Genomic DNA, 17,217 nt, shown 5'->3' with positions numbered 1-17,217 from the left:
TAAAATCCCTAATTTGGATAGTTTAACAAAAATAACAAATGTAGTTCCATTTACAATGCCTGTCTCAAAGTATGTCCATCTAATTATTTAAAAACAAATACAAGGTTTGGCTGGCTCTCGACAAAGTTCCTCTTATCTTCTGCATTATGGGATCACTGTGATTAGTCCACAGTTCCAACTTTGACCACTAGACATCAGGAGAGTACAAAAATTCTACTGATGAACTCTGAGCTTGACAAAAATGGTCAACAAGTCAAGCTATGGCACCTCATGGTCGTATTCATTAGGCACCAAACGGAAGAAATAGGGAGGCACTACCTAAACTTGTGTCTAGTTTATGTTTTCTGTTACAAAACCTTTTGATACAAATTGCCCTAATGAATACAACCCAAATCTACTTATTGTGTCAACCCTCACATATGTAAGAGATAAGAACATGCCATAAGATCCCTTCACAGCTAGCTGGAAATGTTGCCAATGGAGCTACCCACTCATTCAAGTGTTTTTCTTTATTTTTACTATTTAGAATATATTATTCTATATAGAATAATGGTGAAGACATCAAAACTATGAAATAACACATATGGAATCATGTAGTAACCAAAAAAGTGTTAAACAAATCAAAATATATTTTATATTTCGAGATTCTTCAAATAGCCACCCTTTGCCTTGATGACAGCTTTGCACACTCTTGGCATTCTCTCAAGCAGCTTCACCTGGAATGCTTTTCCAACAGTCTTGAAGGAGTTCCCACATATGCTGAGCACTTGTTGGCTGCTTTTCCTTCACTCTGCCGTCCGACTCATCCCAAACCACCTCAATTGGTTTGAGGTCGGGGAATTGTGGAGGCCAGGTCATCTGATGCAGCACTCCATCACTCTCCTTCTTGGGAAAATAGCCCTTACACAACCTGGAGGTGTGTTGGGTCATTGTCCTGTTGAAAAACAAATGATAGTCCCACTAAGCCGAAACCAGATGGGATGGCGTATCGCTGCAGAATGCTGTGGTAGCCATGCTGGTTAAGTGTGCCTTGAATTCTAAATATATCACAGACAGTGTCACCAGCAAAGTTTTGATGTCTTCACTATTATTCTACAATGTAAAAAATTGTAAAAATAAAGAAAAAGCCTTGAATGAGTAGGTGTGTCTAAACTTTTCATTGGTACTGTATGTAATTGGATCCTTTTTTTACACCTCAATTGGTTGGTACGTTGTCAAGGAGGAAGGTCACGTGTGTTTGCGAGCAGAGGACCACTAGTTCCGACCACTAGTTTGAGCCCGGTATGGGGACAGGGACAGTGTAGGAAGCTATACTGTTATCAGCACACTCCCCAACTCCTTCTCTCTCAATTTAAACATTATTATCTTTGAAGGAGAGAAAATATATTTTTTAAAGAGCACACAGTGGAGGTTAATGAAAGCAGAAGTGGTTGTTTGTGTATGTGAAACCGGAGTCAAAGGGCAGTAGAGAGGGAAGAAAAAATCTGAGAGGAGTTCCACAGCATGCACGCACGCACACACACAGACACACACACAGACACACACACAGACAGACACACACACACACACACACACACACACACACACACACACACACACACACACACACACACACACACACACACACACACACACACACACAAACACACACACACACACACACACACACATACACACACACAGAGACACAACCCTTTACTACAGTGTTGACATATAGGAGCAATAGTTAAATAGCAGACACACATCCACACGCATATACACTACCGTTCAAACGTTTGGGGTCACTTAGAAATGTCCTTGTTTTTTTAAAGAAAAGCAATTTTTCTGTCCATTAAAATAACATCAAATTGATCAGAAATAAAGTGTAGACATTGTTCATGTTGTAAATGGCTATTGTAGCTGGAAACGGCTGATTATTTATGAAATATCTACGTAGGCGTACAGAGGCCCATTTTCAGCAACCATCAGTCCTGTGTTTCAATTGCATGTTGTGTTTGCTAATCCAAGTTTATCATTTTAAAAGCCTAATTGATCATTAGAAAACCCTTTTGTAACAGCTGAAATCTCTTGTGCTGATTAAAGAAGCAATAAAACTGGTCTTCTTGAGACTAGTTGAGTATCTGGAGCATCAGCAATTGTGGGTTCGATTACAGGCTCAAAATGGCCAGAAACAAATAACTTTCTTCTGAAACTCGTCAGTCTATTCTTGTTCTGAGAAATGAAGACTATTCCTTGCGAGAAATTGCCAAGAAACTGAAGATCTCGTACAACGCTGTGTACTACTCCCTTCACAGAACAGCGCAAACTGGCTTTAACCAGAATAGAAAGAGGAGGTCGGAGGCCCCGGTGCACAACTGAGCAAGAGGACAAATACATTAGAGTGTCTAGTTTGAGAAACAGACACCTCACAGGTCCTCAACTGGCAGCTTCATTAAATAGTACCCGCAAAACACCAGTCTCAACGTCAACAGTGAAGAGGCAACTCCGGGATGCTGACCTTCTAGGCAGAGTTGCAAAGAAAAAGCCATATCTCAGACTGGCCAATAAAAAGAAAATATTAAGATGGGCAAAAGAACACAGACACTGGACAGAGGAAGATTCGAAAAAAGTGTTATGGACAGATTAATCGAAGTTTGAGGTATTCGGATCACAAAGAAGAACATTTGTGAGACGCAGACCAAATGAAAAGATGCTGGAGGAGTGCTTGATGCCATCTGTCAAGCATAGTGGAGGCAATGTGATGTTCTGGGGGTGATTTGGTGGTGGTAAAGTGGGAGATTTGTACAGGGTAAAAGGGATCTTGAAGAAGGAAGGCTATCACTCCATTTTGCAACGCCATGCCATACCCTGTGGACGGCGCTTAATTGGAGCCAATATCCTCCTACAACATGACAATGACCCAAAGCACAGCTCCAAACTATGCAATAACTATTTAGGGAAGAAGCAGTCAGCTGGTATTCTGTCTATAATGGCGTGGCCAGCATGGTCACCAGATCTCAACCCTATTGAGCTGTTGTGGGAGCAGCTTGTGTCACGGTTTCGGCCGAGGCTGCCTCTCTTCCTTGCTCGGGCAGGCTTCGGCGTTCGTCGTCTCCGGAATACTAGCTGCCACCGTTGCATGTTTCTATGTTCGTTTGCTTTTGTCTGATTGTTGTTACACCTGTTATCGTTTAGTGTAATTAGTGTCCTATAAGTTCTCGTTGTGTTTGTCTAGTGTTGTGTGTTATTGTTTTCACTGTCGTGCGTATTGCTTGTGTCTATACAGTTTGCTCGGTTGAGCTGCTCTCCATTTGTATTTTTGGAGTATTTTGTCGCACGTGTTTAGTGCGCCCGTTTGATTTCGCCTGCGTGCGGAGTTTCTCGCCTCAGGGCATTTATTTTCGTGCTGTGTTTATTGCTAAACTACTAAAGTCTTTTGACTTACTTTGTGCGTCCTGCGCCTGATTCCACCACCACACCCACCTACAGCTACACTGACAGAATAACACACCTCAAGAATGGAATCAGCAGGAGCCGCAGCAGCACAGGCGACGCTGGAGGACAGGGTCCGCGAGCAGAATGACCAGATCCTGCGGATGGGGTCCGCACTGCAGGAGGTGATCACCACCATCCGAGGCTGGGAGACCCGAGGGACACCTCCACCACCATCCTCCCTGCCCGCACCATCGGCAAGTCAGCCCATTCCCGCTCCGGAACCCAGAGGAGTTCGACTCTCGCTCCCGAGGGCCTACGATGGGACCGCTGCCGGGTGTCAGGGATTCCTTCTCCAGGTGGAGCTTTACCTGGCCACCGTGCACCCGGCGCCCTCGGGACACGAGAGCGTGTCCGCCCTGATCTCCTGCCTTTCCGGTAAGGCGTTGGAATGGGCCAACGCAGAGTGTAGGAGAATAGACGCTACCACCATCACCTACGACGAGTTCTCCCGCCGCTTCAGGGCGGTGTTTGACCATCCCCCGGAGGGGAAAGCGGCGGGGGAGCGTCTGTTCTGCCTCCGGCAGGGGAAGAGGAGTGCCCAGGAGTTCGCCTTAGAATTCCGTGCTCTAGCGGCGGATGCAGGGTGGAATGAGCGGGCCCTCATCGATCACTACCGATGTAGTCTACGTGAGGACGTCCGTAGGGAGCTGGCCTGTAGGGACACCAGCCTCTCGTTCGACCAGTTGGTCGACATGTCCATCAGGCTGGATACCCTGCTAGCTACCCGCGGACGTCCCGAGGGGGGTCCGTCCATTTCACCCTCCAGCGCCTCCGAGCCGTGTCCCATGGAGCTCGGGGGCGCTGGCGCTAGAGAGAGGAGGGGTCGGATGACGAGGGGGTCCATCTCCTGCACCAACTGTGGTCGGGGAGGACACACCGCGGCTAGGTGCTGGGGATGGCCTCCTAGGGGAGAAGACGACAGGTCCCGCACTGGGGAGTCCTTCCAGGTGAGTAGGCGCCCCACTCACCCAGAGCTCTCTGTTGCACACTTCTGTATACCTGTGCGTTTTCCACAGGTAGCACCTCATTCCCAGCATAAGGCGCTGGTAGATTCAGGCGCGGCTGGGAATTTTGTTGATAAGAAATTTTGTTTAGCCTTAGGGATTCCCCTTCTCCCTGTTGACGTTCCCTTCCCCGTTCATGCCCTAGATAGCCGTCCGTTGGGTGCGGGCTTGATCAGGGAGGTCACGGCGCCACTTAGGATGTGTGCGCAGGGGGGTCATCAGGAGATGATCCAGCTATTTCTGATCGACTCGCCTGCGTATCCGGTGGTGCTGGGCATGCCCTGGTTGAGTACCCATAACCCATCTATTTCGTGGCAGGAGAGGGCTCTGATGGAGTGGTCTGCCCAGTGTGTGGGTCGATGTTTAGGCGTTTCCGTAGGGGCTACCTCGGTGGAGAGTCCAAACCAGGTGCCCGCATTGCACGTTCCCCCTGAGTATGGGGATTTGGCTATTGTGTTCAGTAAGTCGAGGGTGACGCAGTTGCCTCCCCATAGGCAGGGAGATTGTGCGATAGACCTCCAGGCAGGAGTTGCGCTCCCACGGAGCCATGTGTATCCTCTGTCTCAGGAGGAGAAGAGAGCTATGGAGACTTACATAGACGAATCTCTGAGACAAGGATACATACAGCCCTCCACTTCCCCTGCGTCCTCAAGTTTCTTTTTTGTGAAGAAAAAGGATGGGGGGTTACGCCCGTGCATTGACTACCGTGGTCTCAATCAGATCACGGTGAAGTACAGTTATCCACTCCCGCTGATTGCGACCATGACGGAGTCATTGCACGGGGCGCGTTTCTTCACTAAATTAGATCTCAGGAGCGCGTACAACTTGGTGCGCATTAGGGGGGGCGATGAATGGAAGACAGCCTTTAGTACCACCTCGGGCCATTACGAGTATCTTGTCATGCCATACGGGTTGATGAACGCTCCTTCAGTTTTCCAATCATTCGTGGATGAGATCTTCAGGGACATGCAGGGGCAGGGGGTGGTCGTGTACATAGATGACATTCTCGTGTACTCGCCTACCCGAGTCGAGCATGTGGCCCTGGTGCGCCGAGTGTTGCGGAGGCTGTTGGAGCACGACCTGTATGTCAAGGCAGAGAAGTGTCTGTTCTTCCAGGAGTCGGTCTCCTTTTTGGGTTATCAGTTGTCTGCGTCAGGGGTGAAGATGGAGGTAGACCGGGTGTCAGCCGTGCGTAATTGGCAAACGCCAACCACTGTGAAGGAGGTGCAGCAGTTTTTGGGGTTTGCGAATTACTACCGGAGGTTTATCCGGGGTTTTGGACAGGTGGCAGCTCCCATAACATCTCTTTTGAAGGGGGGTCCGGTGCGTCTGCAGTGGTCAGCCGAGGCGGACAGGGCGTTTGGGAGGCTGAAGGACCTGTTTACCTCGGCCCCGGTGCTGGCGCATCCGGATCCCTCTTTGCCATTTCAGGTAGAGGTGGACGCGTCAGAGGCCGGTGTAGGAGCCGTGCTTTCGCAACGGTCCGGCGCGCCACCTAAACTCCGCCCCTGTGCTTTTTATTCCAAGAAGCTCAGTCCGGCGGAGCGAAACTATGACGTAGGGGACAGGGAGCTGTTAGCCGTGGTACAGGCCCTAAAGGTGTGGAGGCACTGGCTTGAGGGGGCTCAACACCCTTTCCTCATTTTGACGGACCACCGTAACCTGGAGTACATCCGGGCAGCGAGGAGGCTGAACCCTCGCCAGGCGAGGTGGAATATGTTTTTGACCCGGTTCACATTTAAGATCACGTACATCCCTGGGTCACAGAACGGTAAGGCAGACGCACTTTCTCGGCGGTATGACACGGAGGAGAGGTCCGTGGAGCCCACTCCCATACTGCCGGAGTCTTGTCTGGTGGCACCGGTAGTGTGGGAGGTCGATGCTGAACTCGAGCGGGCGTTACGCACCGACCCTAGTCCACCTCAATGCCCGGAGGGTCGGAAGTACGTTCCGCTCGAGGTTCGGGATCGATTGATCTATTGGGCTCACACGTCACCCTCCTCTGGACACCCTGGTATCGGCCGGACAGTGCACTGTCTTAGTGCCAAGTACTGGTGGCCCACGTTGGCGAGGGATGTGAGGGTTTATGTTTCCTCCTGCTCGGTGTGCGCCCAGTGTAAGGCGCCTAGACATCTGCCTAGGGGTAAGTTACTACCCCTGCCCGTTCCACAACGACCATGGTCTCACCTCTCGGTGGATTTCCTCACTGACCTTCCTCCTTCACAGGGGAATACCACTATACTGGTTGTTGTGGACCGGTTTTCTAAGGCCTGTCGTTTGCTCCCTATGCCGGGCCTTCCTACTGCCCTGCAAACCGCCGAAGCACTATTCACCCATGTGTTCCGGCACTACGGGGTACCCGAGGATATTGTGTCTGATCGAGGTCCCCAATTTACCTCCAGAGTCTGGAGAGCTTTTATGGAGCGGTTGGGGGTCTCGGTGAGCCTCACCTCGGGTTACCACCCGGAGAGTAATGGGCAGGTGGAACGTGTGAACCAGGATGTGGGTAGGTTTCTTAGAACATACTGCCAGGACCGGCCGGAGGAGTGGGCAAGGTACGTTCCCTGGGCCGAAATGGCCCAGAATTCCCTACGCCATTCCTCCACTAACCTAACCCCTTTCCAATGTGTGTTAGGTTACCAGCCGGTTCTGGCACCTTGGCAGCAGAGCCAGATCGAGGCTCCTGCGGTGGATGAGTGGGTGCAGCGCTCGGAGGAGACATGGAACGCTGCACACGTCCACCTGCAGCGGGCCCTCCGTCGTCATAAGGCGAGCGCCGATCTCCACCGCAGTGAGGGACCGGTGTACGCACCTGGTGATCGAGTCTGGCTCTCTACCAGAAACCTGCCCCTCCGCCTGCCCTGTCGGAAACTGGGTCGGCGGTTTGTAGGGCCATTTAAAGTCCTGAGAAGGTTGAACGAGGTGTGTTACAAATTACAACTACCTGTTGAGTATAAAAGTATTAACCCCTCGTTCCATGTGTCTCTTCTCAGGCCGGTGGTAGCTGGCCCACTCCAAGAAAGTGAGATCAGGGAGACTCCTCCGCCCCCATTGGACATCGAGGGGGCACCGGCGTACTCCGTGCGGTCCATCTTGGATTCGAGACGTCGGATGGGGGGTCTCCAATATCTAGTGGAGTGGGAGGGGTACGGCCCGGAGGAACGGTGCTGGGTGCCGAGGAGAGACATTTTGGACCCGTCTCTCCTGACGGAATTCCATCGTGGGCACCCGACGCACCCTGCTCCGCGTCCTCCTGGTCGTCCCCGAGGCCGGAGTCGGCGCACGTCTGGAGCCGCGCGTCAAGGGGGGGGTACTGTCACGGTTTCGGCCGAGGCTGCCTCTCTTCCTTGCTCGGGCAGGCTTCGGCGTTCGTCGTCTCCGGAATACTAGCTGCCACCGTTGCATGTTTCTATGTTCGTTTGCTTTTGTCTGATTGTTGTTACACCTGTTATCGTTTAGTGTAATTAGTGTCCTATAAGTTCTCGTTGTGTTTGTCTAGTGTTGTATGTTATTGTTTTCACTGTCGTGCGTATTGCTTGTGTCTATACAGTGCGTGCGGAGTTTCTCGCCTCAGGGCATTTATTTTCGTGCTGTGTTTATTGCTAAACCACTAAAGTCTTTTGACTTACTTTGTGCGTCCTGCGCCTGATTCCACCACCACACCCACCTACAGCTACACTGACAGCTTGACCGTATGGTAAGTAAGAAGTGCCCATCAAGCCAATCCAACTTGTGGGATTGGCTTGATGAAATCTCTTCAGATTACCTCAACAAATTGACAATTAGAATGTCAAAGGTCTGCAAGGCTGTAATTGCTGCAAATTGAGGATTCTTTGGCGAAAGCAAAGTTTGAAGGACACAATTATTATTTCAATAAAAAATCATTATTTGTAACCTTGTCAATGACTACATTTCCTATTCATTTAGCTATATTTCCTATTCAAACTCATTTCATGTATGTTTTCATGGAAAACAAGGACATTTCTAAGTGACCCCAAACTTTTGAACAGTAGTGTACAGTTGAAGTCGGAAGTTTACATACACCTTAGCCAAATACATTTAAACTCAGTTTTTATCAATTCCTGACATTTAATCCTAGTAAACATTCCCTGTCTTAGGTCAGTTAAGATCACCACTATATTTTAAGAATGTGAAATGTCAGAATAATAGTAGAGAGAATTATTTCTTTCAGCTTTTATTTCTTTCATCACATTCCCTGTGGGTCAGAAGTTTACATACACTCAATTAGTATTTGGTAGCATTGCCTTTAAATTCTTTAACTTGGGTCAAACGTTTCAGGTAGCCTTCCACAAGCTTCCCACAATAAGTTGGGTGACTTTTGGCCCATTCCTCCAATACCTTGACTTTGTTGTCCTTAAGCCATTTTGCCACAATTTTGGAAGTATGCTTGGGGTCATTGTCCATTTGGAAGACCCATTTGCGACCAAGCTTTAACTTCCTGACTGATGTCTTGAGATGTTGCTTCAATATATCCACATCATTTTCCTTCCTCATGATGCCATCTATTTTGTGAAGTGCACCAGTCCCTCCTGCAGCAAAGCACCCCCACAGCATGATGCTGCCACCCCCGTGCTTCACGGTTGGGATGGTGTTCTTCGGCTTGCAAGCAACCCCCTTTTTCCTCCAAACATAATAATGGTCATTATGGCCAAACAGTTCTATTTTTGTTTCATCAGACCAGAGGACATCTTTGTCCCCATGTGCAGTTGCAAACCGTAGTCTGGTTTTTTAATGGCGGTTTTGGAGCAGTGGCTTCTTCCTTGCTGAGCAGCCTTTCAGGTTATGTCGATATAGGACTCGTTTTAATGTGGATATAGATACTTTTGTACCTGTTTCCTCCAGCATCTTCACAAGGTCCTTTGCTGTTGTTCTGGGATTTATTTGCACTTTTCGCACCAATGTACATTAATCTCTAGGAGACAGAACGCGTCTCCTTCCTGAGCGGTATGACGGCTGCGTGGTCCCATGGTGTTTATACTTGCGTACTATTGTTTGTACAGATGAACGTGGTACCTTCAGGCGTTTGGAAATTGCTCCCAAGGATGAACCAGACTTGTGGAGGTCCCACATTTTTTTCCTGAGGTCTTGGCTGATTTCTTTGGATTTTCCCATGATGTCAAGCAAAGAGGCACTGAGTTTGAAGGTAGGCCTTGAAATACATCCACAGGTACACCTCCATTGACTCAAATTATGTCACTTAGCCTATCAGAAGCTTATAAAGCCATGACATCATTTTCTATAATTTTCCAAGCTGTTTAAAGGCACAGTCAACTTAGTGTGTAAACTTCTGACCCACTGGATTGTGATACAGTTAATTATAAGTGAAATAATCTGTCTGTAAACAATTGTTGGAAAAATTACTTGTGTCATGCATGTCCTAACCGCCTTGCCAAAACTATAGTTTGTTAACAAGACATTTGTGGAGCGGTTGAAAAAGAAGTTTTAATGACTCCAACCTAAGTGTATGTAAACCTCCGACTTCAACTCTATATTACCAACGCATCATATGAGAACACAATCATCTTCACAGACAATTATCATATATTTGTGTCACCATGATGAGATATAGCATACACCTGCATATTGCGACATCCTAAGGCCAAGGGGATATTCAATGGTTATCTTATAGATACTAAACATAGTTGAAATTCTGATCATTAAATGTGATCCTATTGTATTGGAGGCTAATGCTAACTTGAAGACATGTTGAATTAAGGTTAAATTAAGGACAAATTCCAAAGAGCAGACAGGGAGAGAGGAATGTGGTCATTCAGCTCAACAACAATGATGCGCTTCTAACAAATGGAGAAGGCAAGCAAGGACCAGGCCAAACACAAAACTCAAACATATACACGTACAGACAAATGCAGAAATGCACATAATAAGTGCACATAATGCATGCATACTTGACTAAACCATAGACCACACACACTCACACACAACCACCAATACTGCATTGGTTGCTATGGTGGAGAAGGCCCTGGTCTCCAGATGTTTATCATTATGTTCAGTCAGGCTCCTAGCTCATCTGCTCATGGCCATGTCAGTGAGTCACAATCCCAACCTCAGAAATGTGGAAATAATTCGCTGTGGAGGAAGAGTGGACCCACTCACTACCATAACAATCCCAGGTTTATCCAGTGAGTCAGGAGGAACTCCATTTGCAGAGCTTGACTGGAACTAGTAGACATGCACATTAAGCTTCCTGACTGAGTCATAGAAACACACATTCAGAACAGATTTTAAGGAGAACCAGCCCTTCACACAGTAATCTAGATGCAGATTTTTAGGTATAAAGGCAGGGAGTAATGGAATGGTACATAAAGCATGCACCGTCTTTCTCTGTCTCCAAGTCAAAATTTACAGTAAAAGAGCCAAGCCTGATGAAGACTTCTGACTCGAAATGCTGAACTCAATAAACTGTTAGAATCTTTTATAGTGTTTGGGTCAGGGTGTCTATTCTTCTTGCAAGCTTGAGAAGAGTATCACAAGATGACGTTGATGATAAATTGCTCAAAGCAACAAAGAAAGAGCACGGGACAGGGACACTGCCTAGGACTTACTGACTGTGTGTGTGTGTGTGTGTGTGTGTGTGTGTGTGTGTGTGTGTGTGTGTGTGTGGCATATCTTTGTGTAATTAACACCAGAGATTAACGAAAGGTCGCACAAAGAGCTACAATACAAAAATGACGTAATATGTGTTGGCGAGTAAATACTGTTTTCTGCTCTGTAAACACAGTAGTATTATGGTAACTCAAGGTATATTACAGTTTACCTCATCACATAATTGTAATAAGGCACACACAAACACACACTCAAATGTGAGGAAAATGGCACTAAAGAAGTCTATGCTTTACAGAGTTTATGTTTACACCCTTACATTTGATACAAATGACAATCAATCACATTATTGATACATACACTATTATCCTCCAGTCAATACAGCCCATGCCTCCCAGTTAAAAGCTTTGTAAAAGATGTTTGGTCAAGTTGTGAAGCAATTCCTATAAATGCATCTAAGAATCTAACTTGTGACTGAAGTTAATCGTGACCAAGGAAACCGCAGGCTATTGGGACATGTTGTCATTATATAAATGATACTGCATGACTCACACAAACAAGCAGGGCAGTGAAGCTATGTTAATTTCTCTCTGTCAAACACATATCCAGTCATAGACTGTGTCCCAAAATGCACCCTACTCCCTATGTAGGGAATAGGGTGCCATTTGGGATGGAGACCTGTGGTGAAATTAAGTTCAAGAGCTGCTGCCATACTACACTTAAATAAGTGAAATGTTTTCTCATAAAGTCTACTTTGCAATGTGCTACCTTTACTTTTTGGATGGCACTCATATTACATGTAAACAACAGTATATTTATCAGTGTATTTATCTTATCCATAAGTACAATGTAATACAAGTCTGTAGGACATTACACTGTATGTGAACCAAACCACCAATTCACAGTATCAATAACGTATTGTCAATAATGCAGTGCTTTAAGACATATAAGTTGGCAGATTCAATGTTAGCGTCATCTAATGCATTATAAACCAGTTAAAACAGTAGGCCTATTTGGAAGCCAATAATACATTATGGGCTTTAATACTTTGCAATCAAATTATTTCTTAAGCAAATCCATTCTCTGTAAACGTACAATACAACTAAAGAATACTGGTCATAAGCTCAAGGTAAACTTGATCTAAATGCTTTGTTTTATATATTGTGAGAAGGGCAGTGAATTCTAAATGTATTGCATTGCATCTAAAGTCAGGGGAATGTATGGTTGGATATAATGCAAGGATTTAGACCCTGTCAGGTGCACCAAGCTAAACAACCACTATCATGCAATGTGGTGTAAATATTCAGACTATTAACACCATCAGGTAACATTTAATGATAAATGATTGAAGAGAATAGTTGAAGAGTAAAATAGTTAATGTACCAGAGAGAGAGAAAGAGAGAGGGGGAATAGAATGTAAGGAACAAGAGGGAGGGAGGGATGGAGGGTGTGGCGCTGTATAAAACATCCCTTACATCCCTACCTCCACCACTCTCTCACTCTCTCTCACGCTCTCACTCTCTCTCACGCTCTCACTCTCTCTCACGCTCTCACTCTCTCCATACACTCACTTTTTCCTTTGCTTTCTCATTCCCTACAATTCTTCCAACATCTCGGTGAGTAGGAACTTTAATCTTGGTTTTCTTAACTGTGCTCCATAATGTTTAAACTTCAATGTTACTGAAGTGGTTTTAAATGTAATCCCTGTTTAGTATATTTTGATTTGTGCACTTATATTTTTCTCGAGATTTTTTATTTAACCCTTCACTCACTTGACTTCTGTTTCAGAGTTTTGCACTTTAAAACAAAATGTCCTTCTTTGGTTCCTAATGTGGTTGTTTTTATTACGATTAATTTATTCTGTAACTGAGGCTTGCAAACCAGTCATTCTGTACCAATGTGTTTTGCATTGCAAAGGACAGGTTAGGTTTAACTTATCACTGTGTGCACTACTCAGTAGTTGTGATGTCACAACAGTTTGTGGTTCTCCTATTCTCATTCCTTTTCCTTACTCTCCCTTCTTTAATTATTTCATTCTCTCGCTGTCTCATCTGGCTAACATTCCCTTGGCTCTACCCTTTTCTCCCTCAGCCACATCCTAAATAGCAGACACACACGCGCACGCGCACACGCGCACGCGCACGCACACACACGCGCACACACACACACACACACACACACACACACACACACACACACACACACACACACACACACACACACACACACACACACACACTCAGAGGAAGACAAGAAGATTGAAGAAGTGACTCTTGGGGTAAACACGCAGCACATGAAAAAATATGATGGGGTGTTATTAAGTAGAAGAGCAATCCACAGATGGGATTTGCCCAGATCTTTACCTGTTTCCTTATCTGGAGCCATGTGAATTACCAGGAGAGCAGGGCGTTTCCATAACAGTGCCTGTGTTTTTCACAATAGAACCTGTGGTAGAGACAATGGTTGCCTCCCAAATGGCACCCTATTCACTATGTAGGGCTCTGGTTAAAAGTAGTGAACTATGTAGGGAATAGGGTGCTACCATGGACTCTGAGGAAACCAGGGTTTATTTTGATCCCTTTCCATGGAAAATACAGAGAAACACACAAGAGACAAAAGCTATGATGACGAAGCTACAGTATGATGCAAAGCAACAACCATATGCTTTCAGTGAAATCATTGAAATGGTTTAATGCCCCACCGAATTGAGTTTTCATACTTTGAGAGTGAAAGAATGCACAAATAATATCCTTACCTACAGTGAGCAAGAACAATAATGTCCAGAAACATTTTTAATTTAATGCTTCACTAGGTTCTGTGTCCCTCTCTGTTTTCCCCTTCAACTATAGTCACCATGTCTGGGATCCAGCAGGCCATGTCTCTCCTCATCGCTTCCTTCCACAAGTACTCTGGGAAGGAGGGGGACAAGTTGACCCTCAGCAAGGCCGAGCTGAAAGAGCTGCTCCAGGCTGAACTAGGGGAGATGCTGGGGGTGAGTGAGACTGAGCATTCAATTCCTAATGATATAGGATCAGATTTCTTGTTGCACTACAGCAGGGGTGTCAAACTGAATTCCTGGAGGGCCGTGTGTCTGCTGATTTTTGTTATTTCCTTAAATTAAGACTGAGACATCCAGGTGAGGGCCCTCCAGGTAGTGAGTTTGACACCCATGCACTAGAGACTGGGTCAGTGCTCTCTCTTCCATGATCCGTTGGGTCGGGCAAAATAGGAAAGCCGGAAAGATGGGGTCCGTTTCTGAATACAGCTCAAATAAACAATGCTTGCTAACTCCAGCAATGGCATCCCGTAATATTGAAATTCACTAAGATTTATATCACCTTTGGCCAGCAATACAGCAATGTGTCTCCATGATCAAAATAAACAGATAGAGCAATCAAGACAGTTTTCTTGTTAAGCTCCCCCTTCTTTCTTCTGCATTCTGTCTGTTTTCAGAAAGCCAGTGACAAGTCAGCAGTTGACAGAATCTTCAAGGACCTGGACTCTAACAAAGACAACACTGTTGACTTCAAGGAGTATGTCACCCTCGTGTCCTGCCTCACAGTGATGTGCAATGAGTTTTTCATAAAGAAGTAGAGCATGTACGCCACCTAGCGGCCATCATATAAAACTGCAGGAGGAGACTTCAATTTTCTCTCAACTAAACAGAGATTAAACATGGGGGAGATACATTTGGAGGACAATGACATGCAAACACAGTGAAGCAGTTTAGAATAGTTATATTACAGTAATAGATAATAGTCAGGTTGAATCTGGGAAGTTGTCCTTCTAATGCAATGTCCATCGATAAAGACATTAGATGAGTATGTTCTGCCTGGTCTGATGTGCTGTCATTTTTTTGTGCTGCTGTCACTTCTTTATATCACACGTTTCTTACGGAGGTTTTTCTTACTAAGGCTATGTTTAAAGCCTTTCTTGTATGAAAATGTGCATCCATTTCACACAACGGGAAATAGTTGGGTTCATTCTATGCATATGCAGTGGCTTAGGCCTACATGCAATTGGGTACATATGAAATGAGACATCTGCCTCTGGTGAGTGGTATAACTATTAAGCTAAACAAGAGATCAGTGGATCTGTTTAATCACCACCAAAGGGTTTGGTATAGCACATGTATAACTTGTTAGAACCCTCCAGAATCAGGGTATGTGTCCTGAAACCTCTCTTTCTCTGTCTTCACTGAGAAGAGTGGGGTGTAGGTCGGCATGGTTCTAATTGGCAACTTAATTCAACACATATTGGAGAATGGATATTGTAATAAGCAATAAGGCACAAGAGGCCGTACTATTATTTCATGAATATCACTGGTAAATGGCTCTGTTCAGACCGATGCAAAAAGACAATCACCTCAATGGAGGACGGGTTCAGTATACTTGGACTCTCATCAACATCTCTCCAAACATATAGAATTAACTGCAAAAAAAAGACAATAGGCCTACTGCAGTGGCATGACTTTCAAAGCAATAAAATAGTCTGTCAAATTCGAATATGTTATTTTTTTATGGGCCTCGTTTAGAAGCAAGCCAGTTTAGTAGCAAGCCAGTTTATTAGGTACACCACCCGTTCACGAAAATGGTTCGCTCTTACAGTAAGTGATTCACGTGGCCGTGGCTTGCTATATAAAGCAGGCAGACAGGCATTGAGGCATTCAGTTACTGTTCGATTTAATGTTAGAATGGGCAAAACGAGTGACCTAAGCGACTTTGAGCGTGGTATGATCGTCGGTACCAGGCACGCCGGTTCCAGTATCTCAGAAACGACCGGCCTCCTGGGCTTTTCATGCACGACAGGTTCTATGGTTTACCGAGAATAGTGCTACAAACAAAAAATATCCAGTCAGCGGCAGTCCTGTGGACGAAAACTTGTTGATGAGAGGTCGAAGGAGAATGGCAAACAGGCAAACAATGGCGCAGTACCACAGTGGAGGGCAGAACGGCATCTCGGAACTCGTCTGTCCTTTTTACTGATTGGCTTTTGCAGCAGACAACCACACCGGGTTCCACTCCTATCAGCTAAAAACAAGAAGAAGCTGCTCCAGTGGGCACGCGATCACCAACAAAAACATCGCCTGGTCCGACGAATCCCTGTTCCTGTTGCGTCATGCTGATGGCAGAGTCAGGATTTGGCGTAAGCAGCATGAGTCCATTGCCCCATCCTGGCTAGTGTCAACGGTACAGGTTGGTGGCGGTGCTGTAATGGTGTGGGGAATGTTTTCCTTGCACATGTTAGGTCCCTTGATACCAATTGAGCAATGTTTCCATGCCCCTGAAAATTCCGTCTGTTCTGGAGGCAAAGGGGGGTCTGACCCGGTACTAGAGTGTACAGTATATACGAATTCGCTCAACAATGACAACCTGCATCCAGTATTCAAGAGGATACATACAAAGTCTCCAGCAGATCAAGACTAAGCTGAGTAAGGAGCTTGAAAATAGACTGATTCAACAAGGAAGACCTGATTTCTGATTTATTTTGATTTTCCCATGATGTCAAGCAAAGAGGCACTGAGTAGTTTGAAGGTAGGCCATGAAATACATCCACAGGTACACCTCCAATTGACTCAAATTATGTCAATTAGCCTATCAGAAGCTTCTAAAGCAGGGTTGTCAAACTCATTTTAGCTCAGGGGCCACATGGAGGAAAATCTATTCCCAAGTGGGCCGGACCGGAAAAATCATGGTATATATAACTTAAAAACAACAACTTCAGATTGTTTTCTTTGTTTTAATACGATCAACATACAACATAAAGCTGGAGCCTGAGGACAGTGTGTCCAAAATAGTACAAGCACAACATCACTATTAATCATAAAACACGTCAAGTTTATTTGAAAATTCTAAAGAAAAAGAACACACAAACACACAATGCCTCAGTGATTAACAGAACTGTTTCACAGATCACATAACTATATCAGGGTGTCATTTCTCAGGCAGAAATGTAGATAAAAATAATGAAATCCTGTTCCCCAAACAAGTGCAAGAACCACAGAGTCAAGAATAGGTTAAATATACAAATAAAATAAAATCAATTAAAAACAATAGCACATCAACATAAAAACATATAAACATAAAGCTGGAGCCTGAGGACAGTGTCCAAAAGCACAACATCACTATTAATCATAAAACACCTCAAGTTATTTGAA

At 45.5% G+C, this 17,217-nt stretch overlaps 1 protein-coding gene across 2 annotated transcripts; it reads left to right on the top strand.

Moving 5' to 3' along the window:
• The first annotated feature begins 12,571 nt into the window (after positions 1–12,571).
• LOC311115640 (ictacalcin-like) lies at positions 12,572–14,891 on the top strand. 2 transcript variants are annotated; one of them, XM_084157325.1, is made up of 3 exons: positions 12,572–12,676; positions 13,910–14,052; positions 14,514–14,891. In XM_084157325.1, the coding sequence occupies exons 2-3, from the start codon at positions 13,915–13,917 to the stop codon at positions 14,652–14,654; spliced, it is 279 nt and encodes a 92-aa protein (XP_084013451.1). In that variant the 5' UTR covers positions 12,572–12,676; positions 13,910–13,914; the 3' UTR covers positions 14,655–14,891. The 2 variants fall into 2 exon arrangements, with proteins under 2 accessions (XP_084013451.1, XP_084013450.1); XM_084157324.1 differs by lacking the exon at positions 12,572–12,676 and adding an exon at positions 13,152–13,338.
• The last annotated feature ends 2,326 nt before the right edge of the window (positions 14,892–17,217 follow it).

Source organism: Coregonus lavaretus (genome assembly GCF_964263955.1).
Source record: "Coregonus lavaretus genome assembly, chromosome: 3".
NCBI classification, from domain to species: Eukaryota; Metazoa; Chordata; class Actinopteri; order Salmoniformes; family Salmonidae; genus Coregonus; species Coregonus lavaretus.
This window is presented reverse-complemented; position numbering and strand designations above follow the sequence as displayed.